The sequence below is a fragment of the Oenanthe melanoleuca genome, chromosome Z, assembly GCF_029582105.1.
Source record: "Oenanthe melanoleuca isolate GR-GAL-2019-014 chromosome Z, OMel1.0, whole genome shotgun sequence".
Classification (NCBI taxonomy): Eukaryota; Metazoa; Chordata; class Aves; order Passeriformes; family Muscicapidae; genus Oenanthe; species Oenanthe melanoleuca.
The window spans coordinates 51,496,527-51,523,110 of NC_079362.1; the positions used below are offsets into that span (position 1 = coordinate 51,496,527).

At 38.4% G+C, this 26,584-nt stretch overlaps 1 protein-coding gene across 4 annotated transcripts in view; it reads right to left on the bottom strand.

Moving 5' to 3' along the window:
- The window catches only part of ZNF366 (zinc finger protein 366), a 36,556-nt gene that overhangs the window by 6,431 nt on the left and 3,541 nt on the right, over positions 1–26,584 (bottom strand). For 2 of the 4 annotated variants that reach the window (XM_056514480.1, XM_056514481.1), the window contains exons 2-5: positions 11,782–11,918; positions 9,339–10,667; positions 7,101–7,292; positions 1,316–1,490 (exon numbers count right to left, since the gene is read on the bottom strand). In XM_056514480.1, the coding sequence (XP_056370455.1) occupies positions 1,316–1,490; positions 7,101–7,292; positions 9,339–10,637 (1,666 nt within the window). In that variant the 5' untranslated portion in view covers positions 10,638–10,667; positions 11,782–11,918. Of the gene's footprint in view, positions 1–1,315; positions 1,491–7,100; positions 7,293–9,338; positions 10,668–11,781; positions 11,919–15,178; positions 15,248–18,325; positions 18,402–26,584 lie in introns of all 4 variants that reach the window. The other 2 variants (XM_056514479.1, XM_056514478.1) reach the window with 2 other exon arrangements.

Here is a 26,584-nt window from a genome sequence, read left to right on the forward strand (position 1 = left end):
GAAATAATTATTAACAAATGATGATTTTGAGCAGTGTATATAAACACATATCTAATCCTGGATCTGGTTTGTCTTAGTATTTGTCAGTGTCTCCCTCCTTGCTAGAAATATAGATTATCCAAGAAGCATTTCTGAACTCAAATATACTCCAATCACCATCAGGATATATATAAAATAATTCTAATACTGCAGGCACAGGCCAGCTTCATTAAAGACTAGTGACAATACAAGGTGAGGATTTCACCCAATAAAAAATACCTATGAGAGTCTACCTATTTTACTTTCCTTTGGTTTTTTGTTTTTAGTTTTTTGTTTTTTAATTTTCTGCTCAGTAATTGAATCCGGTTCCTGAAGGATCTATGTAGTCTCACTACATAGCAGATGTTATTTTGCTACAAGGTGTATTTGTTAAGAGGATTCATAAACAGGTGTTAGGCCTCACAAATTTTCTCGTATCTGATAAGCCTCAAGGGCTGCAGAATCTCTGTACAATGAAAAGCTCTTAGGCAATCTCCAATTATCAGCAATTGTCTAACTAGCATGTTGCTGTAGGAGATTTGCAGAATAAACACTTATTAGCAATTAGGATCTTCATATATTTTACACCAAATATCATTAGAGTAAGCGTTTTACATTTATTCTAGCTGCCCTAAAGCTTGAATACGAGGAGCACCAAGAAATCTTGCCCATTAAGGAACTATTTATCTGCAAAATCTTAAACAACATATATTGGATACCCAAGTCCTTAAAAAATTCACCCTAATTCCCCTATTTTAGATAGCATTGATCTGTATCCACTCATAAGGATGACTTCAGGAAGTATATGTGGTAGGTGGCAGGCTGGAAATGTTTTTCAGGATGCCCTCAGTAGTCAAAAAATCCTTGTACTCTGATATTTATATTTTGAGGAATATCCCCTCCTTTCCATGTGCTTGTAAATGGGATCTTGAGCCTATGGCCTTCATCTGACACCAGCTATGCCAGTACAGTACGGAATGACCAAGGCTCCTGGATGTAGACCCATTGAGGATTCCATATCTGTTCTAGACTGGAATCCAATAAGCAGTGAGAAAGGACCATAAGTGTTCCAGGTTTTCTTTTTCTGTCAATTTAGGATTAATTTACAATTTATTTGGGGCATGCAACGCTATAGTTATATAGCTACATAAAATCTTCACAGGCTTATGGGATTCTATCTCTTGGGATAGTCTTGGATCTTTGGCACAAGTTTGTGGACCTGTAGTACATGACCCATTTGTGTTTACTGATAACTTATTCAGATCTCACAGAGAATTATCTTGTTGAAAATTATTACCTTGAGAGTGAAATCCTCTTTCCATGACCCCATGTTTGACTTTCATGTGCCTGGTTAGGTTCCCCTTCAAGGTGAATTTGCTGGGACAGTAGAGGCACTTAAATGGCTTACTATCTGAGTGCAAGTGCATGTGTCCCATTAAATTGTGCATTCTGTTAAACTCCTTTCCACACAGCTGTAAAAATGGTAAAAATGAAAATTATTAGTTTGAAGCAGTATTTTCAAGGACAACAGTTTAAAAGAAAATAGCACCTACACTCCTCAACTTAAACCCTGGCAGGTTTTGGCTGCAATATGCTTTTCAAAGTTCCAGACAAAAATTCTACAGGCAAAAATATATGGTTGAGTACCTAAGACATTCTGAACTGCTGACATTTTTTAATATTGGTGACCAGCACACATAGTCAAGGATTCCCAAAAAGTAGTCAATATTGTTGTAAAGAGGGGAAATACTTAAGGGAGTAATCTGGAAGGCTCTTAACTTGAATGTGATTCAAACTACAAGTTTCTACCCTGGTGAACATTCCATTTGTAGTTTATGCATATAGCCTTTAACCAAGAACAATGTCAGGCGGAAATGGAATTATAAAATTAAACCAATTAAGGGTTTCTGTGAAACAGTCAGCAGAATGTTACTTCTCTTTAAATGGAAATTAAATTACTGCACATTTTGCCTAAAGTTAGAAAAAGCAATTCCTTGTTTTCCTTTGTTTCTTGCTCACTCCTTTTTTCCCTGTTTCCTTCATCATTTGTTTATCAACTCTTGTGGTTTTGTGTCTCTAGTGAGTAAGCTTCAATTTAAACAGTCATGAGCCTGCAAGAATGACTCAGCTTTCCCTGAAACGTGTTCCTGCCAGCTCAAGCCATTGATCGTGCAATTTTCCTTTTGATGGAACAATAAGGATGAGTTTTATTCATTGTTGTTTATTTAGATGGGTCCTTTTGTAGTCTGGACTCTTTTGTATTCTCAAGACATGAGAGTTTGACATCACTATTACAGGCATTCAGTCTTACTTGTCTTCTGGTCTTTCCTTATCAGGATTTATAATTTTATTCACATTCAAGTGGTCATTTCCATCCTCTGCAAACTCCTGTGTTTGCTTTCTACTTTTTTTTTTACCTGACTTTTTTTACCCTTGGATTTTAATTTTTTAACATTATTCTTACTACTATATGAACCAGAGTCACCATTACTGAGTAACTGAAACCTTCATCTAGCAGGGTAAGCATCTGGCAGACAATTACTAAATAGAAGTTACCAAGAGTCCACCAGAATTATATGAATTACAATTTTATTTATTTGGGTATTACAGAAGAACTGATCCAAAACTTGTAGATGTAAATTCAGAAAGTCATCACATGGAATATCTGGATGAAATGTAGATAGTGAAAGGACCCTTGGAGAAACTTGTATGCTTTATGTTTTAAGCCCTCTCTTGAGGGAAAATTGAATCAGTTCATTAATACAAAAATCAGCAGGTGTATTGTGTTAAAATAAAAACTGGAGCTGAGTCAGTGCTGCAAAAAGAAAGTGTCTGAAACATTCACTTGCTCTTCAAAAAACTGTTTGCTTCAGCTGCATATGTACCCTTCTGTGGTTTTCTATCTGTTATTTTTACTAAAATGGAAACTCTGGCAAATATATTTGTCAGCAAAGTATTAGACAAGACAGTTTGTGATAAAAAAAGAATAGCCACTGAAAGTGAATAATTAATTTTTGAAAGTAAGATAGCTGTTTGCAAGGGTCATCCATCCACTGAGGAAAGATACTGTCTTCTTCACGTTCGAAGAAACTTAATATGCAGGATTATTTACACTCAGAGAAATGATAGAGCCACAAAATAGTTCTGACAGTGCTGGGAGGAAACAGACTCTCATCTACTGAGAGTACTAATGAGCACAGAATATTTGCAAGGAGTAACAGCAACTAATTGTTTCTTAACAGCTTCTGGAACAACCTGTCAATATTACTCTTACTACAAGAATGTCAGCAATAATATCTCTCTAACACCTCTTTGCTGAAGGCTTCTGGTTATCTGTTTGTGTTGTGGCTGAAACATATGTTATCACCAGGACTTGCTTTTCTATAGCTAGGTCTTCTCTCTCTGAATTGGTAACCAAGGAAAATCATGTTGAGTAGATGAGTGGCTTCAGTACTGGATGAAAACCCTTATCTTTACAAGGTCTTGAGTATTAAAATTGATTTAGGAGTAGCATTTAGTTGCTTTCTGTCAAGGCAATATTTGTTTTTCTTTTTTCATGTTGAAAAGACAGGGGTTTGGTAAAAAAGCAGTTCTTTACAGCATAAATGTTCTGTGTCTCTGAATAAAGTTGACAGGTTTTCCATTTCCCAGAGTTAAGCGCTTCTTAGAGATGTGTAATGTGGTCTTGTCCTGAAATCTCCTCTGGGGACATGAGGAAATGGTACTAGAGTGGAGAGGTGTGGCAGGAAAATTAAAGAAATGCAGATAGGAAAATTGTTTTTCTGAATGATGAGTCTCTGTGGCATAATCTCTGTTTTACTGGTCATTTCAAAAAGGCATGAGACACCTTTTAGATGAATACCTGTGATCCAGATGTAAAAGAAAGTAGGTTTCTCACTGGTATGCTGGAAGTCTGCAACTTGAATCTAGCTGGGGTACACAGCTAACATTCAGTGCAGAGCCTGAGTCTGCAGACCAAGCTAGAAGATTGTACAAGATTTTCTTCCTCTCTGACATGGCAAGCTTGTGAGCACTGATGAGCAGAGTGTAGAAGATGACCCTGAAACAGCTGCATGGGAGGAGTTCCAGCAGAACCCATCACAGTGCACTGTGCACTCAGGGAGATGAGAAGTTTGCAAGAAAACTTGGGATATCAAGAGCAGCATGATTTACTTGTGGACTTGCTGTTAGGCTGTCTATTTTACACAGAATAAAAATAAAAAATTAAAGTCCTGAAGAGAACACCTCAGCTGCAAGTCTGCTGAACAGACTTGGTTGCACTGGCTGGTGAAATCGAATTCAGTATAGTTTGCTAGAAAAGGCTACATTAGTTCAACCCTAGATTTTGTCCTCCTAAGCCAGCACATGAAGTATCATCCTTCTAGATTTGTCACCTGTTTTATATCTTCGCAAAGTACTTCTCTCTCACATTTTCTTTGATTTTGACTCCTGTTTTAAATGCACATTTTTAGATGGGAGGGGAAAAAAAGTGGTGTTCAAAACATCTGTTGCAGATATTTGTCTGACCTGAAGAAAAATCCATTGCATCCTTTATTGGAGATCTGAAACATTGATTACTTCAGGAGTAAAAGCAACAGTAAATTTCATGCAACCTTTGTATATAAGTCCAAATTAGTACTGTTGCACCAGTTGGTGGAATACCTTTGTAACTCTTCAGTTTGTTTTTTTTCTTAAACAGAAATAAAAAAGGCAACATGGGCTCAGGCCTTTAAATTCTACAGAAAAATTGACTCTTCCTAAGAAAATCAAACAGAGATCCAGGCTGCAGCTGGATGAGGAAACAGAAGGGACAACTATTTGCTACTCCCTCACTTTTGATAGTATGTGCTTAGCTGTGATTAGACACATAGGAAAGCTCATGTTTTCTTTTGCTGTGAGAAAAAGGTAAAGAAAACCATTGCATGTGGTGAAGTATAAAGGCTACTGCTGTGCTCTCTTTCCCTTGCATTCTTCTTCTATTTTTTTTTTTCTCTTCATAAGAAGGGTGTTCCTTTCCTCAAAGAAAGAAGGAGAGGGAGAATGACTGTAAACTGTCCAAAAGGACCGTGAGAAAACAGGAAGCTTTGAAAAGTACAAGAGAAAGCAAGATGAAATCTATTTGCAGGCGGTTCCCTGGGGACATGTGAGCCATTGTTAAGCAGGCTGTTCATACAGCTATATCCTTCCTTCTGCTGAGGAGGAGCTTGGTGCCAAAAGGCTGCTATCTGGTCATTGCCTTAACCCTCCAAGTACCAGCCAGAAATATTTGCTTTCAAGAGTTTTTGAGGGCTCTGTCAGAGAGGTAATGTTAGGATGTTCCTAATGCAAAAAGCAATTGCTGATTCTGCCTCTGCTTATTGTCTCAATATTCACTGTCAGGGGCACTGATGTTGATCATACCCCTTCAGCCATATGAGAAACAGATTCACTGTGCTTGCTTGTTTCTTTCCTCAGAGGAACACTGGGTGGGGACAGAAAAGTAAAAAAATAAGAAAAACAGGTGTCCCTGTAGAGCTTTTGTTACTGTCTGGAAAACATACTGGTGATACTGTGTTTCCCAGTTCCAGCTGTTGCCCTCTCCAACTTTCAATAGTCTATCACCGTCAAACACTGAGCAGAACCCAGCCTTCCAGCTAATCTGCATGTACCCAAAAAATCATGTGGATCCACATACTGCACCCACAAAATCTGATCCAAAAACTGAGTTTCTTATCTGAAGTCTGGGGAGTCAGAGGAGGATGTTCTCAAAGAATGAAATCTCCAGCAGACCTGACATTTCACACCCTAAGAATTTCAGCAAAATAAATTCTTTTATCAACATCGAATAATGTAAGCACTACTATACAAAATATTATTTTCATAAGACATGAATTAAAACAAAATACTGAAGTTGGAAGACTTTGCTGCTAGTTTTTCAAAGTAAAATTTTTTGTAGTTAACAAAGCAAAATTATTAAGTCCGAAGGATTAATTTTGACCATTTTCTTACTAAAACTAACACTAAATATTATATATTCCTATGTCATTTTGAAATCCTACATTTTTTCAAGAAAAATAATTCCATTTAAAATTCTTCATCCATCTCTGCTTCTTCATGAAGTATTCCTTTTAAGAAAATATTCAATAACATAAAAATGGAGGACGAAAGAATTCTAGAAATTGCTTTCAAATCAGTCTTCAGCTACTTATGCATAATAATACAGGTAATATGCTACACTCTGTATTTATAGCCATCTTAGAACAAATTAAAGTGGGGAAAAGAATCTACAACCTTTCACACCACAAGGTATGGCTGCAATAATGAACCAGACAGGCAGCAAAAGAACTTATGTAGCATCCAATACTGAGCAAGAATATAGATATGAATAATTCATAAGGAATGTATTAGAAGTAAACAGGTTCAATAAAGTCCTAAAGGTTTATGGGGAGGGTGGAAAAAAGGGAATACCAGCCTCCAGTGCTGGGAGGAAGCAGCAAACTCAAATTTGCACAGGGTTGGTAGAAAGGCCAGGGGGGTCTCAGAGGCTGTTCTTTTAGCATACTGATATCCTGCCCTGAATTTCAGTCTGCTAATTACACTTGGCCCATTCAAATCCCTTCTGTAGTTCTATTTTGCTGTGGCTTTTTCTGACTCCTTTCTTGAACTGTTGCATAGCATCACTGTGTGAAGTAGTGGCTGCTGATTTTCCACGATCCTCTGCAGGGTGCATTGATTTCTGTTTTGTCAGTGTTTCAAGCATGACACTAAGCACTTAAACTTCTGTTTGGATGGCTGTACTAATCAAATGTCAGATATGTTTATTGTCCTCAAACATCTGTGGCACTTAATCACAGGGCAAAAAACCCCAAAACTATGTGAGGATGAATGTTGATGAAGGGAAAGGGAGTAAACCACAGGTATTTACCTCCATTATTTTGTGTTACATAAGCAGAATCTTGATAAAGAAAGAAAATCAGACTGGTTTATGCTAATTTTTGAACAGCAACTGCAGTATGTGTTAGCAGGTTTTGTTTTTCTGATTCTACCATATCACAAGACGAAATGTATCGTAGGTTAATGTCTCTGCCACCAAATGCACTTACCTTGCATTTAAAGGGTTTAACATCAGAGTGAACAATCATGTGGGCCTTGAGAGTCTGCTTTTGCACAAAGCTCTTGAAGCACAAATGGCATTGATAGGCTCTGATATTGGTGTGGATCAGGACATGTCGCTTCATATTGGCCAGCAGGGTAAATTCCCGGCCACAAATTCCACATTTGTGCTCTTTCACACCCTGAAAGAAAATAAAAATTCTGTAGATGGAAAATTTTCTTGATAATTTAATTGTCAGTACAGCAACTTATGAATTATTCATTCTGAATTAGCGGAGTTGACAATAAATAATTTCATTTTTAACATTTTTCAAGGTTCCTATGTATTTTCTCCTGACAAATTCTTGCAAGCTTCTGAGAAACAGGGAAATAAAACAAAATGTAAGCTTAATGAAATAACTAAGTCTGTTTACAAATCAATCAGACATAGTCAGTGTCAGAGCTTCCCTTTCCTGCTCTGCTGCTTAATTAAAGTATTGATCAAATGTATAAAATTACTGACCAAGAATAAAAGCCCACAAGTTAGAACACTAAAGCAATGCTTGCCTTTAATAATTAAATGTGGTTGGATTATGAAGAAAACTACAAAAAATAATCTGAAATAACTGAGAGCAGTCAAGTAGTATTACCAAATAAGATTACACATCTTACATTTAATGCAGAGAGGAAAAAACCTGTTCATTCTTAGTAGGATTTTTCAGTAACTGTAATGGAATGATTATATGAGGTTTATAGAACATTTCTATCACTTTTTATGCTATCCACTCAATTTATTACTGCATAATTCAACATTCTTACTCACACCTGTGTGGTCTGTCAGGTTCTCAAAATTGATTTAGATACTATGAAAATAAAAGAATTTGTTATTAAACAGCTTAAGAGTTTCACTTGCTGAAGGTAATAAGGATTTACTAGTCAGGTGCTGAGAGCAATATCTCCTTCCACAGGCCTTCTTTAAAAAGATGTGAAATGACTGTCAGTGGTTTACACAGTTAATTACAAAGCTAAAAATGAACATCACCAGCAGTTTCAAGTGTCTGCTCATCTGATATGAGGTTGCATTTTGTCAGCTAAATACCATAAATCATATTCACAGCTGAATCCACCTGTGGCTGTCGACAAAGAAGCAGAAACCCTCTAAGGGCTATGGGGCATTTCATTTCCTGTGAAAAAAAACCTACCAAGTGTTCAGTTACTGGAATCTTGCATGGTAAATCCAAAGACCAGGGAATCTCCGAAAATAACAGAAATTATAAGCATGAAGCAGAAAATAGAAAGCAAATGTGGAAGTAGAGGTTGTCGGGTTTACAAAGAATACGTATAATAACTATAAGACTCAAGTGCTGTAGCTTTCCATATTTTTAATGCTTTTCATTAAATATGCCAAAATTCAAATGTTAAAGGAAAAATATGAAAATCTGGAAGCAAACTTTTTTTAAGTGAAAGTTTTTGATTTGTCTTATTAGTTTTGTAAAAGTGTGTAGTCAATTTCAGAGCTTCTTGAATAGAACAATTACATTTTTCCTATTTTTGAACGCAATATTTTGGGAAATGCTCCAAAGCTTTCTCCTACCCTAAGCTGACCCTGCTGTCACCACTCTAGGCAGAGGCAAGACTGCCACTTGATATGAATTGGCTGTGATTATGATCTTGTTTGTCCATTTCTATTAACTGGTATCCTGGATAATATATGCACAAAGTGGAATTTTTCTTAGAGTTATTTAGTTTTTTAAATGTCTCATTATAATGATTCTTCGAAATCAGATGAATAATAACACACTTTTTTTTTTTGCTGCAGTCCACTACAAACCCATGTACTTCCTAATTAAGGGAACAAAGTAGCAGAACCGGCTCTCAATAAAAAAAAAATTAAAATTTCAGGATAGGGAGATGGTTATACAGCTCTGCAACATTTTACAAAGGTCATTCCAAAAAAAAAAAAAAAAAACCCAAGAAACAGAGACATGTGAATCCAGTTTGGGGAAGTGATACAGGAGGTTTAATTGAATTCCTGCTTATAACCAAGTGGGGTTTGTATGTGCTTTCTTCAGGCTGACAGTGACATACGGCTGATACGACTGCCAGCAATGCTGAGGTTTCTGCATAAACCTCTGCAGCTGGCAAGAGACCACATTTCTGAGGAGGTGCCTATATGTATATATGCATCTTATCTTTAGCAGGCTGTGATCCTTGTGCTAGGCTCAGATGCAAGGTGAGAGCTGGCTTACCTTGTGCGTCAGGGAGTGCTGCTTCAGGTGGTGGGGCTGCACAAACTCCATGCCGCACTCAGTGCAGATGTACGGGCGGATGTCTTTGTGCTTCATCATGTGGTTTTGCAGCTGGCTTGGGTACTGGAAGGTCTTGTCACATTCTGTGCAGTTGTACTGTATAGGCCCACGGTGGGTGGTTAGGTGTCTCTTCAGCTGCGCCAGAGTTGGAAAGTCCAGACCACACTCCACACAGATGTTCTCTCGTCCACTCTCGTGCTTAGACTCATGTGCTTTCAGCTCACTGGGGTAGGCAAAACCCCTGCCACAGATCCTGCAGTTGTAAGGTTTGATGTCACTGTGTTGCATCATGTGTCTCTTAAGGTGACTGGTTTGAGTGAAAGCCTTGTGGCACACCTGGCACTTATGTGGCCGAGTGCCCTGGTGTGTCAACATATGCGTGTGCAAGTGGCTCAGCTGCTTGAAAAGCTTGCCACACCGGGTACAAGCATGTGGCTTAATGCCACTGTGACCCAAGATGTGGGTGACCAAATTGTACTTGGATGTATAGGACTTCTCACACATGGGACATTGCCAGCGTTTCTGTTCACCCCCCACATCAACATAGTAGCTGTCATCTATCTGAAGGTTGACATCTACTCTTTCCACTTTCTGTTTGCTTTCACCACTTTCTCTTACTTCAGCCCTCCTAAAGGGTGGTTCTGGAGGTCTTTTCATTTGAAAAGGGTTCCTGAAATGAAAGTTTGGTGGTACAATAAAAGGAAACATTAAGCCAGGGTGGACTTTAGGATAATAAGGGTAAGGAGCTTGCATGAATGCTGGGCCACTGGGCCATGCCATGTTAGGCTTCACTGGTTCTTGCTTAATGGGCTTGGCTCCAAAGTGCTCCAGAGTTCTGTAGAACTGAAAACCAAAGTTGCAGAGGTCAATCATCTGGGAGCTGTACTTGGGCTGAGCTGGCTGTTGGAACACCAAGGGGAGAGTGGAAGAGCCTACATCATTGTGGTCTTCAGGTCCGTCTGGTGATGATGAGGAATCCTCAAGGGTGATGGGAGGAGGCATTTTTGTTGGCATGCTCTTGCGTTTACGAGACCCTCCTTCCAAGGACCCCGGGAACGTTTCCATGTTTTCAAGAGGAGGAGGACCATAGCGGAAATGAGAGAGGTGTGCCCTGAATTCTTCATCAAATTGAGTTGTTTTGTGTGGCTTTGTAACGGGGCTGAGTGGCTGCAGGCAGCGAGAGAAGGGAGAGGCTCGGGTATTGTCCACATTAAAACTCGTTTCTTCGTTCTTCATCATATTCAGTTTTCTTCTCTGTGGCCAAAATCCCTTAAAATAAGCAAAAGAAACCCCAAATCTGTTTATTTATTCCTGTTTTTCTGGATTTAACATTCTATTTACCATTTTATTGTTTTGAAGGTTGAAGGGTTTTTTAAATAAATACAAGTAAGGATTTCTTAGGTCCATATGAGACAAAGGCCTTTTAAAGCAGAATTAAATATGTAAGCTAAAAGCAGAAAGCTCTGGTCTTCCTGCAGCGGGTTTGACCCACACAATATTTCTACAACATAAATATTCTGTACTGTGACACACTGCTTCACAGATGAATCAGTATGGCGATGTTTCTGCCGAATTTATTTCAGTCAGTCTGTTTGTGGGCAAAATTCTATCCTTGGCTGTGCATGAACAGAAACTGGCGGTGCATCTAAAGGATATGGCAATACAAACAATTATATGCACATTTGTTATGGTTGTGACATGAAAAGCCAAAGCCAAAAAATGTTGAACTTCTTTGTATCATTAACATGTGCTGCTGTGAGAGAAAACAATGGCCAAGTGATCTAAGGACACTGTGTACCATCAGGTTTTGCGCCATGTTTCCTGGCTGCTCGCACTTTGTATTGTAATAAGAAGGCGGAGATTAATTTATTTTCTTTGTTATAATCACAGAGATATTTGCCTGGCAGATCTGGGGGAGGAAAGACATTTGACAACTCTCCAAATTATATTCAATTTAACAGGCTTTATCTAAGCTTTTTTTAAAATTTGTTTGTTTGTTTGTTTCTAAACAGGTGGGCAAAAACACCATTATAAAACTAAATAAAGAACTTTGATGTCAACAAAACCCCTGGGACTCTAGAGTAACTGACACCTAAAAATGCTCTGAGCATATCTGATGGCACGATGTGATGAGGCAGACTAATAATTTTCTCCTAGCAAAATTTTATGTTCCACTGATCATATAGGGAACTTCATCTGAATTTGTGTTCATCTAAAATATTGGTAATAAATTTCGTAAATAAGGTTGCTACATTTTCCCTTGTCCTTCTAGAGTAATAGAATCAGAAAATTTTAATTAGAAAATACTTTTAAGATTGTCAAGTCCAGCATTAATGCCGAATCCACCAAAAAACATCTACATCTAAGTACCACATCTACATACCTTTTAAATACCTCCAAGGATGGAGGCCCAATCACTTCTGTAGGCAGCCTCGTTCAGTTCTTGACCACCTTTTCTGTGAATAGGTCTTTTCCCTGGAACAACTTGAGGCCATTTCCTCTTGTCCTGTCACTTGTTACCTGGGAGAAGGGGCAAATACCACCTGATTACAACCTCCTTTCAGGCAGCTGTAGAGACTGATAATGTTACCCTGAAGCTCCTTCCCTCCAGACTAAACAACCCCAGCTCCCTCATTACAAGACTTGTGCACCAGAGCCTTCACCAACTCCACTGCCCTTCTCTGGACATGCTCCAGCACCTCAATATCCTTCTTGGACTGAGGGACTCAAAACTGGACACAGCATTGAAAGTGTGGCCTCACCAGTGCTGAGTAAAGAGGGACAGGAATCCCTGCCTGCTCCTGCTGCGCACACCATTGCTGGAGCAGGCCAGGATGCCATTGGCCTTCTTGGCCACCTGGGCACTGCTGGCTCATGTTCAGCTGCTGTCAGCAGCACCCCCAGGTCCTTTTCCTGTGGCAGCTTTGCAGCCACTCTGCCCCAGCCTGTGGCACTGCCTGGGGTTGCTGTGACCCAAGGGCAGGACCCAGCACTGGCCTTGTTGAGCCTCACACCACTGGCCCTGGGCCATGATCCAGCCTGCCCAGATCCCTCTGCAGAGCCTTCCTGCCCTCCAGCACTCCAACAGCCTGGAGTCATCCACAAACTTAGCCAGGGTACTCTTGGTGCCCACATCCATCAATAGAGATATTGAACAAAACCAGCCCCAGTACTAAGCCCTGGGGAACACCACTGGTGACCATCTGCCAGCTGGATGTAAGTCCATTCACTACCACTCTCTGGGCCAGGGCATTTTTTTTTACATGGGAAACAGTGCACACATGAACCCATGAGCTCTCTGTTTCTCCAGGAGAATTCTGTGGGAAATGCTGTGAGAAGCTTTGCTGAAGTCGAGGAATACAGAATACATAGCTTTTCCTTCTTGCACTAAGCAACTCATAGAAGGAATTCCTGCTGGGGAAGTAGGACTTGCCTCTCATGAACCCATGCTGGCTGAGCCTGATCCCCAGCAGAGCTGTACTTTATGTGCTGTGTGATGGCACTCAGAATGAGCTGCTCCACAACCCTGATTCCAACCCTTCTCATAGGTGAGAGTCAACCTCCAGTCCACTGGGATCTCCTCAGATATTCAGGAGTGCTGGTAAATTATGGAAAGTAGCCCAGTGAGCACTTTCACCAGCTCCCTTGGTACCCTTGGGTGGATCCCATCAGTCCCACAGACCTGTGCATGTGTAGCATGTAGCAGGTTGCTGACTATTTCCGCTTGGGTTATGGGGCTTTCATTTGGTTCCTTGTCTCTGTCTTCCAGCTCAGAGGCTTGAGCACCCTGAGAACAGCTGGTCTGACTATGTGAGACTGAAGCAAAGAAGGCACAAAGTACCTCAGCCTTTTCTTCACCATTTGACACTAAGTTTCACCCGACATCCTACAAAGAATGAAGATTCTCCTTGGCTTGCTTTTTGGTGTGAACGTATATATAGAAACTTTCTGTGTTATTTTTTGTGGCAGTAGCTGGATTAAGTTCAAGCTGGGTTTTGGCCTCCAGTTTTCTCTCTGCCTAAGTTCGTGACATCCTTGTAGCCCTCCTGAGAGACGCACTTATATGATTGTGTGTGTTTGTGTGCATGTATCTAGCCAACCAAAGGTTGGGTTGGAAAACTAGACACATTTTCCCTCTATCATCTGTGACATGTTGATTCTATTTATACCATCATTCTTGGAAATGCTGGGTGGAGAGCATGAAGGTGAGTGGAGCACTAAATACACTTCTATTTCTATTTCAGGAAGCTCCACACTGGATAAGCCTTCTTCTAAAGATAGATGAAAGCACATCTCTGTGACCTAGTTAGGCCATGGACAGAGAAGGCATCTTAAAAAACTTTCTGCAAACAGATTGTTTCCTTCTAATAGTGTAGACTGAGTAATTATCTTTGAGATAAAAGTGTGAAGCTCAAAGCTCAGTGACAAAACTCTAAGATGGAAAGTTTAGACAGAAGGATCAAACAACTCACAAAGAAGGAGGATTAACTGAAGGAAAAATAGAAGGATATCTAAATTTATGACTCAAAACCCACATTGGATAGAGGGAAAAGATAAAATAATTGCTTACAACTTGATCAAGTATCTCATAATTATACCACAATATTACTTTCAGTCACTAGTGCACTGACTGGAAATAGTGCACATATACACCATATAAATTCAAGTAATCATAGAATATCCTGAATTTGAAGGGACCCACAAGGATCATCCAAGTCCAACTTCTGGGTCTGCACAGGCACTCTGAAGCATTACACCATGTACCTGAGAGCATTGTCCAAAGATTTCTTGAACTCTGACAGGCTTGGTGCTGTGAGCACTTCCCTTTCCTGGGAGCCTCATCCAGGGCTGAACAACCATCTGAGTGAAATACCTTTCTTTGGTATTCAAACCAAATGTCTTCTGTCTCTGTGTCAGGCAGTTTCCTCAATTCCTGTAGCTGGTCACCAGAGTGAAGAGATTGGTACCTGCCCTGCCTCTTCCCATCTTGAGGAAGTTGTAGATTGCAATGAGGTCTCCCCTCAGTCTCCTCTGCTCCAGGCTGAATTGGACAAAGGACCTCAGCTGCTCTTCATATGGCATCCCCTCAAGACCCTTCACTATCTTCATTTACATCCTCCATATAATGTGGTACCCAAAACTGCACACTGTGTCTGCGTGCGTGCATACATGTATATGTAATATATGTGTGTATGTTCCAGCAGAGAGAATTTTTACTGGGTATTCAACCTAATGTTTCCTCGTCACCCTAGCTCCCTGGTCAAAATAAGGAGCAGTTAGATCTTGAAAACTCTTTGGGAATGAAGGTTTGGCTTATTAAAACGTGAGAAGGGTAAGACAATCCCCCAGATATTGAAAAATTGTCAACTTCTTTCCAAAAGGAAAAAAAATTGCTTTTAAGAATCCCTTTTAGCAAAGTAAACTCATGCAGTTTGAACATAATGCTTATAGATCAAAATCTTTCCTACAAAGCATGTGCCTCAAACATCTTTCAACTTTGTATCTCACTTTTCTCCAGCAATAAGGGTATAAAATTCTTTAGAAAGCTCATAGCAATTGAGGACCCAGCTATGTTATTTACTGCTTTTGTTGGATTATTAAAATGCTGCCAAAAGTACACAGAAATTATGATGAGTTGTTTATAACAGCTCCCTTGTTTCTTGGCTGCCAGTTACTCCCTTCTTCCACAGAGTTTTCTGCAAAGTTCACTCTTTCTGGAACACAGAGCTGTAGAACTCCTTGAAATTACTAGAAAGAAGCATTTTCCTTGCTCTACTGACCTTTATTGCTTTCACTGAGCATATGGACTTATTCCACTGGTCACAGCTACAGGCATCACAGGACCAATCCTACAAGGGAAAGTGCTTAGAGTCAGTGACCAGCACAATCAGAAACATGCTGTATCATCCAACACAAGAGGACTTAAAAGGAAAGGGGAAGTCTAAATGTGGATCACCTTTTGGTTTTTGTCCCCCTGAAACTACCATGACACTTACATATATAAATATATATTAATTATTTCTTCTTTCATACTGGTGGCAAAGCCTTGCTAATTTGAATGGAGGCATGATCTTAACTATGTCCAGGACTTAATTCCACAAAAACATGAGTTCTGAGGAAACCAGAGAAGAGACAACAGGTTTGACCCCAATGCAAAATACACATAGGGAACAGTCCTTTGTTCGTTAAATAACTTTAGCAGACAACTTCAAAGTTTTATTACAGGTCCACAGTATTCTTTTTCTACTTCGCTCTGGAGCAGCAGATGTCTTTTTGATAATCAACAAAAAATCAGGCAGGGAGGGAGTTTGAATTTATATTTTTGGCATTATTTTAATGTTCATTTTTATTTAAATATTTTTATATTCAAATATCACCTAGGGTCCTTTTCTGTTTCTTGTATAAGGACTTTAAAACTCCTTTCTTTCTGCAGAACTTATTATTTAAAATGTAGTGCTATGTAGTGTGATTCTAAACATTGGATGGTCATTGAAAATTCTAGCTTTTATCAGTAATATATAAGCTACTAGGTTTTGAAAAATTGGACTGGGAACTCACTGAAACAGAGATTTCCATGATATATTGGTCCTTAAACAAAAGAACCCCCAATAAACTGGGCACTCCAGAACTAAAGTCAGTTTCTGTAGAAGAGACAAGCATCCTCAAATTTTATTTCTTTATGTAAATGTAAATACAGTATTTTGAAGAATAAGACCACAAATTAACTCTTCCTCCCCTTTCAAAACATGAAAAAAAAGTTACAGTGACTTGAGATGGTTGTGTAGGAATTTCTGAAATAGAATATCTCTGCTGCAGCTAACAATCTTGTTAACTTCCATGAAAGAGGAAGAGAGTTTAATGCAGAATATATATCACCATTTACTTCATGTGGACTCATTCCTAAGACAAAGGATTTAAGAAAGTATGTAAATTGTGCTATTTATTCACTCTACTAGCAAATATGTTCTTACAGTCTCCAGTTAATACCCAGTATTGGAGTCAACAGCTAATTTTCTTAAGAATTTAGCAAAATCAAGATTCTGCTTCCTGGATGAAAGTACTTTCTGTCTATAGACTAATAATATATCCAGTCATAAAAATGTGAGGTTATGAAAATTTCTCAAATTTAAACACTGACTACAACTCTTACGATTTTTCTTCTGGGCAACACAATCATAAATCCAGAAAAAAGGCTAAGATAAGTGAAAGAGATATGACAAAGGTGAAAGGATTACTTTATTAGGATGTTTGCATTTATGTTTGCTCTTTCAGAAGAAGATGAAATAGACAAAAGTGTAGGAAGTCTAAATGGGGCTAAATTGGCTGAACAGCTTATTTTCTCTGGAAGAGAAATTTCATGTTTAGTTGAACATATAGGACTGTGGAAATTACGCCCTCTAAGAGTGCAATTCTGCTCTCCTTTTGAGGCCTGAAATATGGTCATTTACAAGAAAAGAATTAAAACTAACAGCTGTTTCTCTTGGATGTCATAAGGATTACTGACAAAATTAATGCTATTATGTTTCTTGAGCAAAAGTTCAGAAGTTGGTGAGCTTCAGCTTTATTGAGCAACCAGCTGGGTTTTTTTCAATCACTGATTCTTGTCAACTGGTATTATGTCAATAATTATCATTATCTTAATAGATTTAATGAGCCCTTAGTCTGCTTTTCCAAATATGTTTTGGTTTTAAATTTATTCAGTTATACAGCTGTTGAACTTAGCAAATTATTTACGCAGTTTTCTCTCATTTGCTATTTATGCAAAACTTGCATCTGTCTCAGGATCTGATGGAGGGACTTTATTATACTGAATTAATTTCATTTCAGCAGTGAAAATCCCTACTGAATCTAGATTGCTTTAGCTAATTTGTCAGACTTTGAAAATGCCAAGAACACCTGCACTAAGGTGAAAATGTCCATTACTGGTAAGCAAGTATTTTTGGGTAGTATACATCTGACCCCTCCTTACAATTTTCTTTGTTATTTTCCTTCAACGAAAGCATGAATCCTTCTCGGCAGAAGGTAATAAAACATGTTCAAACCCACAACAGAATTTCTCTAAGATTAGTGTCAAACCTACAATCCTATTCTCTAGGGAAGCCAGTGCAAGGCATATTCTCCATACATGTTCTCCAGGCATAAATTTCCTAATTTCTAGCACAACATTTTGCAAAATGGACTGTATTAACATATATGGAGTGTATGGTAATAAATTCAATCTGAGTATATAAGCTGTGTGCATATTATATATAAACTAAGTATATATTAAGACACCCAGATCAAAGCCTTCAAGTTTCTATGCTACAATATTTGAAGCTAACCTCAAAGATTATTTATGTTTCAAATGAATAGAGCACCTCTTCTGCCATAGTTTGGAGCTGGGAGAAGACAAAAATTTGGACTTCCTTGTAAAAATAAATATGGATTTACAGAAAGCATCCAAAAATCAGTGAGTGAAGATGTTGATGAGGAGACACAAATATACTGCAAGTTTTTAGAAAAACAAACCTGAGATGGGAATGATAGTCATTGCATTTAGTCAAATCCTTTTCAATGCCACTTACTACAAACACTTGTTTTCTCAATCTCACATGCATGTAGACCCAGTCTTAAACTAAGTTCATGATTTAACCATTAATTTAATTGTCTATGGATATAAGATTTCTTTCTCCATGCCTTTTACAAGGGATATGTCTGATTAATTGGAGAGCGCTATCAAGATAAAAATACTGCCATAAGCATTCCTCTTCCCTTTTTGGATTACCATCACTAATGGAATTGGAATTGGAAACAAGTAAACAATTGTTCATGTACATGATCTGGAATGACTGAAAATGAGAAGTGGACCAGATCAGGTTTTTTCTTCCTACATTAGTATTGTAGTACTAAGAACATCACTGTCTTTTCACTTCTCCCTGGGAAATTACCTTCATCTGCTGGTAGTAGGCTTCAGGATAAAACTTCTTCTTTCCATCAACAGATGTGGGGTTTTCTTTCTCAGCACTACTTGGTAAAAGAAAAGTGATAACCTTTGTAATTCTTTGTAAGACATAATCAGACCTCACTAAGGCCTGTGGGAAGTCTTCCAATGGACCTGAAAGCACTGTTTGCAGTTTTTCTTATTATTTGTCATGGATTCTGTTGCCCAATGAGATAGGAACCCATCTATTCCTCAAAAAAATGGAAAAAAACCTTGTATCTACAGAACATATGTCAGCAAGTGGCAACCTTTGCAGGCAAGCTTAATGAAAATCAAACACAGTTGATTAAAAATCTGACATCTTGATGTGACACAGTAAACAAAACAACAAGTAATGAACTTCCAGGGATATCTTATTTATTAATTTTTTTCCCCCTTCGTTTGCTATTTTGGTATCATCCTAGCTTCATGTTGGAAGTTCAGTCATTTTAGAAATTCTTTCTGGTCTAAGGACCTCCTATGCATAGCTTTATTAATATTGTCTAGGAGGTGTCACCAATACAAAGAAATGGGTCCTCTCAAGAAAACTGTGGAGTAGAAATAGTCTCCCTGAATTGTCTTTGCTCCTTCCAAATGTTAACATTTTAACTTCCATAATTATTTGTACATTAGTTGAGAAATGCAGAAGTTTAACATAACCATTTGCCTACACTAACTATAGTCTTTGAACACATCTTGGATTTGTGTTTAACTTGTTTTCATTTGTTTCATTCTTTGTACTCATTTTTAGAGAGCAAGACACTATGAGCACTTCCAGAAGAGTATAGTTACTTTGGTATTTGTTATAATAGAGAAAATGCCTTAAAATAGTATCAAAATGATACACATTCACTTTTCCATAGCCTACAAATGATTTTTGTTTTGATAATTACTGAAAGTATTAAACTAGATCTTCAGATTTCCTCTGAAAGTCTGGATCAGTGCCACCATGCAGCCTGGCAAAGCTGGGGTGCTGTTTGTGGTATCAGATGCATTTATAGGGTTTATGGCATGGTTTGTGTTCCATGTTTGCATTGATTAGATTTAAACCAAAAAAAAGCTGTCAAATGTTGTAGCGAGGTATCTGCAGAAGTATTTCCTCTTTCCAGTGTGAGTGCTTAGCTGTCAGATTAGCAGAATGGTTTGCTATCCCTCTTGCTGCTTTTATGTGTGCTTATTCTTGGGACACCTTTGCTATCATTCTCCACTCTTCCCTTGCCTTACAATGGAGTGGGTGATGGTGACAGAGCAGTGTCTCTGGGTTACCCACAGATCATCTACCCTAGCAGCTTACTGGCAATGCCTCTGGCAGTACTTAGCCCTATGGACCTCACTAGTTTTTTCAGGTTATGAACTAAGTAGTTTTTGAGTTTAGTTTAGGCTCCTGTTTTGGTTCTTTATTTTTCTTTTTCTTATCCTCCTTCCCCCCTTTTTTCCCCTTTTTTTCTTCCTCTTTATGAGTTTTCTTAGTCCTCTTACATGTTCTTCCCCCTTCACTTCTATATTCCATCTGTTGTTCACTCCCTCTCTACTTCTATATTCTGTTTGCTAAAATGATCAGCAACACAGAGACAACCTGCATAATGAAATGAATATTAAGTCAAGAGACTCTGAAGTGTTAGCTGCTCTCACAGTCACCCTAAACCATAGCTACACATGATGGGAGCCTGTAAGGCACAGCAAATTATATGGTCTAAAAGTGTGTAAGGGGACAAAGATTTTATGTCCTCAGCTAAGCACCTGCATCTGCCTGATTTGCTGGTACTAAGATAAAATTCAGAACTGCTTTGGGGTGCAAGGGAGAGGGAACAGCAGACCCCTGAGTTCAGTGTGCAGCTCTGCCCCATCCCTGCCCACAGCGGGGTGGGCTCTGGCCCAGCCCTTGCCTTTCACTGTTCCTCCACAAAAACCTGCAGTGTAGCTTAGAGGAAACAGAGCCTCTGGAGAGGCACAGGAGGATGTAAAACCAGGCATGTCCTCTCAGGCTAGCAGAGGAGTTAACCCAAGACACTGGTTTGTGAAGAGCACAAGAAACAGGAAGGCATACTATGTCAATTTTCCAGCCTGATTTTCAGGCATCTTAAAAAACTTCCTGCCAACAGATTGTAACCTGAAGTTTCACCTGGGAGCAGTCGAAACTCGAGAGGGTTGGAGTCTGCAGCTGCTAACAATCACATCTGACTTGCCTCTGCCCCCTGCCCCTTGGCTCTTGCACTTTTACTAGTCTAAAGGTCCAGCTCCAGCCAAAGGAGACCAGAGTCACCAGTACAGGCTTCAGCTAGGGAACTCCTCTAAGAGGTTAGAGATGTTGGTCCAAACTTCTCAGGAGGGAAATTGATCAGTCTCCCATCTTGTGGCTGTTGTTTTTTTCCCAAAATTTGATGTTGTCAGCATATATTCAGTTACATGTAAGTATTCTTACAGGACTTGTTTCCCAAGAGCACATGGGCATAGATATCCTGGTTTTTCAGACCCTGCTCAAAGCTCAGGGCTGACAAGATCAGGTTGGCCCTAATGGTGACATTTGTAGTACATGTAGTAGAAGAGTTAAAAATGCCAACAGACAGGGTGGAAAATGCAATTTGATCCTGCCCTCACTCAGCATTGGAATTAATGATGGATTGGCCAGCTCAATTAATTACTCAATTAAACAGGTCCCATACTGAGCAGCTGACTTAATATTCTCTCTGACATCATCTGTGTTGTACTGAAATAATTATGGAATATCTGGGGTGTAGTTGAGAACAAGATTTGGGATTAGACTTCTGTGAGATGATGACAATTAGACAAATTTCTTCCTTTTCTTAAGTTGATAAGCTGATTTCATGTCATAGGCTGGAACCTTGGATGTGTCCCTGCCTTCATGAAGTATGTGGAGTCATTTTAATCATTGTTTAGAGAAGTCCTATCACTCCATCCCTGTTTCCTCTCTATTCCGTATCTTCCACTGCAAGTTAAAATAATACATTTTTGGCACTGTAGGAATACTATGTGTTAAATAGATTTTCCTCTGGGAAATTATCAAATAACATCCATGAAGCTTTAGGATTTTTTTTCTCTCCATACAGATATAAAAAGAGATAGGGTGAAGAAAATAACAAATTAATAATGTACATATTGGGAAGGATTCTGTAGTAAAATAGTAAAATGTTTGATGGAGTGTAGCATCCTTAAATAACACTTTGGGTATAATCTTTCCTACAATGCACAATCATTAAACACAATAAACAGAACTGAGAGGGTTTGAACCATTATTTTAAGAAAAATAACAGAGCTATGAAGAACATCCAAAATTAGAATGATCAAAAAAAACCATGCCCTTCCATAACCCTCCTATTTGAGCTGTTATTTTGAAATCAAACCTTTCGCTGGCATTCATGACCTTTAAAAAGGAAATACACTGAGCTTTCCTTCCTACTGTAATCCCAGGGTCCTTATCACCTATGTGGAGGCCAGAGAGATGGTCTGCTCTCCTCCCATCTCTTTGTTGTCTTAAAGGGAGCTAGGGGCCACCTTCAGCTTGGTTCTTCAAGGCAGACAGCTGGCTGCCCCATCAGCAGACATTGGCACCTTATGGGCACTGTGTATACCTCAAAAAAGAAGGACCAGATAAAATGTGCACATATTATTGGAAAAGGGGCGAGGGAGAAAAGGATTATATGGAGGGGATTCCATAAAAAGGTTCCAAAACAGATAAAGTTTTAATGGAAGGATATTTTTTTTAACATGGAAGAGTATTATTAGTCCTCAGCAGGACCATTGCCTTTTGCATTTCTTTTGTGCTCAATTCCTTGTTTCACACAATTCAAAACTCATAGTGAAACTGAAGGTTGCTAAAGTGGTAGGTACCACGTGTTTCAGTAAGCCATGCTATATCCTACAAGAACTGAAAGAAGAGGATTTCACCCCACAAAGTGATAGAAGTGAGTGTGTATTTATGTGTGTGTGTGTGTGTGTGTGTGTGTGTGTGTGTGTGTATGTGTCTGTGTGTGTGTGTGTTTCTGTTTATAAAAACTTGTCTGCTACCAAACAGATAGCACTTCTCTTGGTGTCCAGTTATTAAAACTAATTACCAGATAATGCTTTCCTATTCTTTTAGGAAAGTTGAATAAATTTTATTTCAGTTAAAGACTGAGCAGATTTCTTGCTGGAAAAGCTGCTTGGCTGTAAAGACTGATTAATCCTTATTAGCCTCTATTGCTCACTTGTAATTAAGCTGGCTTAGTAATGACTTAGATATTTCCCTCTGAACCTAAGTACAACAGAAAACACAGTAAAGGAATTAGACATATCAGTGCTGTTCTTAGGACTGTGTTTATTTTGTTGAGACCCAACAAGAAAAAAATAAGAATCATATCAACAAGACAGCATTTTAAAAGCTCTTAAGGCAAATTGCTGAAGCATTGGAAGGAACTTCTTTTGATACATCTGCATTGTGATTAGGGAGTTCTGCTTTTCAACCTGCCAGAGCACAAAACCTCTGTTAAAGCTTTGAAACTGTTCTGAATATGTATTTCTTGTCCAGAATAATTATTGCTTGCATATACATCTCACAATTTCATTCAATGAGGGTTCATTTCTTAAAGATAACTTCATTTACTTTGAAGATAATGTGTTTACTTCTTCAGTCCCAGCATAGAATGGCACTTTTATCTGATCATATGAAGTACCTGCAAGAGCAATTTAAGATACTTTCCTCTCTGCCTTTGCCCTTCACTTGTGATGCCAAACTTGAGTCATGTCCTTGACATGAACAACAAAAATACTTTCCCTCTCTGATCCCCAAAACACATCCTGAATATTGCTCTTAAAGATTTTGTTAACTTGTAGAAAGTTTTAAAAATAAGCACTAGTTTCTTGCTAAAACTACAGAAAATCTGAAATTCAAAACAAATTTTATCTTGCTTCTGCAATTTTCATCAATTAGAAAACAAATTCCTTTGGTCAATATGTAGAAAAATCCTTGAGGTTAATTATTTTAAACTGAAACAGCTTTAAAATGCTAGTTTTACTGAATTCAATAAACTAGCATATTGAGTGAGAAAGACAGCTCAGACTTAGCCAAGTATCCAGCAGATACTGGAACACTGACTAGAATCACAAATAAATAAGAAATTTGAAAAAAAAAAAAGTGAGAAAAAACCAACATAGTTTGAAACCTGAAATTCTGAACATTTCCCACTGTAGTATTAATCCTTCACCATGAGTAAAACAAACACTTGCTCTGTATATTAACTCAATTCAGATCTTCATCACAAGGAAAAGGAAACAAAAAAATCACATCAAACCACTATGCCTGTACAGCCTGACTAAGAATGGCCAACTAGCATTACAAAATGAAGTTTTGTGAGAAATCCCCATATGTATTAATACAAATGTCTCTACCAGTCCCAACCCACACCTCCATAACCCCACCCCCAGGACCTTTTCCCTGGAAAAAACAAGTATCACACAAGAAAACCTGGAAAAATTAAGGAATTATTGTCGTCTTTTAGGAGGAATAGCAGGTAAGGCTCTGGTCTGGGCATTGGAACATTACCCAGTGAATTCTGCCATGACTTTCTGTCCTAACCAGATTCACTGCCTTCCAGTGGGAGCCTGTTCATTGTTTTTTAGCAGGAAACAAACTAGACAAAATTCTTGCAGCAAGTCACCAGGGTGCAGCCTGAGTCCTGATCATGGTCCTGCAAAATCCAGTAATAGTCATTCAACTGTATTCTTTACCTGTGGCTGTGGTTTAGGTGAAGTTCACTTTCTGTTGGATATGAAAAAATCTATTAATGTGTTTAGAATGAAAGATTGGTATTTCCGTTTTCCTGGCAGAGGAAAGAGGAGTTGGTGAGCTCCATTTCTCTGATATATGTGACTTTTTCTGTGGCATCCTGACAAAATGCTGCCTACACACATGAAATTCTTCCAGAAATCTTGATGACTTCATATTGTGAGTGCAGAATTATGCAGGAAAACTGTTTGATATAGCATTCATACTGGCATGATTCCTGGATCTATGGTTCTATAGAAAATGCATTTTACTGCTCATTTATAAATGGATGGGCTTAATTTCTGGTGAACCTAAAAAGAAATTGTTGTCAGCTTGCTCTTCCAGGAGGTCCTCTACAGTTTTCTCAAATTCCTATCACAGGACATTGGTTTTGGACAAATACAGGATGATCTTCACAGCTCCAGAAATCTGCACTAAGGAACTGACCCAGCATGGGCTGGTGCCTACCAGATGCTTCAAACAACTTCTGCTGCTCCTTAGAAGCTGACAGATGCTCTAAAAACAGGTCATCCCTTCCCTTTCCACCTCCTGATATTGTTTTCATTGCACATGTACTCTAAATACTTTTAAGAAAAAGCAGGTTAGTAGAAAAATATTATGCTAACTTTAAGTATAGTATGAGATGCCCCCTTTTCAAATAATGCCCTCAAGTAATTTTCATCTGGAGCTGAAACACCAGACTGAAACACTACATGCCTTACTCTTTCCAATTGACAAAGTCTTTATTGGCAGATCCAGCATAGAGCCCACCATGAAACAGGAAGACTTTCATCACTGCAAAATGGGTCTAGCAGTTACAGTGCAACCCTAAAAAGGGAAGACTGAAGTATAAGTGGCTCTTTCACAACCAGGAATAGCAACAAATGAATTAAAAGGAAGGCTAGAAATCTTCTTTTCCTTCCCAGTCAACACACTTGTGGCTTATCAGAGGGGCTGGTGTCAGAACAGGAAGGGGCAAAACCACAGGCTTCTCTCCCAGAGCCACCACATCCAGTCCTCGTTGTGGGAAGACCAAGATTCTCCCATGCAGGGAAATTAGGCTGTGTCTGTTCTTCACCAGGCCTCCAGACAGAGACTGTGTGGGTGATGCCTACTTGCTGTGCATTAGCATCCCTTCTACTACAGCATCAGCCAAGAAAAACAGCTAAAAATGTATGCTCCTTCTCACAGACTTACTTTCCATTTCAAATCAGTTGTACCTGCCTCAAGCTCTCAGCAAAAGGTGGTGTTATCAGTGTAGGGGCTCTCTTTACCTTGTCCCTTTTAGTAATTAAGCCAGCCTTCAACTTCGTATTTTTCAGTATTCTCTGAATTCTAGTGTTTCTAATGAGCATATGCAGATTAAAAGTTGAGTGTTTCCAAATTTACTTTGCTGAAGATTGACAAGGGAAAAATAGGTTTTCAGGAAACACACTTTTCACCCTGAGATTTTTTCCTTTAAATCAAATTAATTCCTGCACATTCACAAAGTAGGAGGAAAATGTGTTCGTGTTTTAGCTTTCATGGTAGAAGAGGGAGGAAGGGAAGAGAAATTAAAAATAGAGTGGTATTTCATCCTATATTTAAATGATAACAGGTTTTTTCTAACATAAAAAGTAGGAAATTAGAAATGAAAGTAAAAAAAATTATTTACATAATTTCTTCCCATAACCTCCAGAGCGCAAAAAATATTTTCGTTTACTACATGATTACTTAGTTTAATTACTACCAGTGACATTACAAGTTTTTACAGTACATTAAGAATTGTTGGTTGAAAAAGAAAATGCTGTGCTTCACTTAGAGCAGAGTAATGTGTATAAAACCATTTATTTTACAGAAGCAAATAAAAACGTTTTTATATTTAGAAGGAACTAAACCAAAGATTAAGTAATATTTTCACTGGATCATTAGTATTTTAGAAGTCAAGCAAGAAGAACTAGTCCCTGTCAGGTAGATATAAACAAAAAATACACATCCAGCGTGCAACTCAATGTATATTTTAAATAATTGCTGAGGATTAACTTAAGCCTCTTCTTTGGATAAAAATCTGAATATCATTTATAAAATGCCAATGCATTTTTTACAGCAATGGAAAACTGCAGTCTCAATTTCAGAATAATAAATTTTCAGCAAAAAATTAAGAATCCCAACTAAATTTGTGTCTCTTTTTTTCCCCCTGGATTTGTTTCTTTCTTTTCAAAGGCTTTGCATTATTTGTCTCTCGATAATTCTTTCTTCTCCAAGATGACATTCCTTTCTTTTTAGTGATCTTCTGAGATCGTAAGCTAGATCAAAGAAAATTACTGCACTTAAGAAGAAAGTAACTGTTTGGTTTTAATAGGTGGTTTATTCTTTAAATTTGTTGGGTTATAAGATTAGGCAATCAAATAAATTAATAACTGACAGCCTGTAGCAGTGTCACAGCACTTATAAGGTCTGTTTGAAGGAGCAGTTTGATTGGATTAG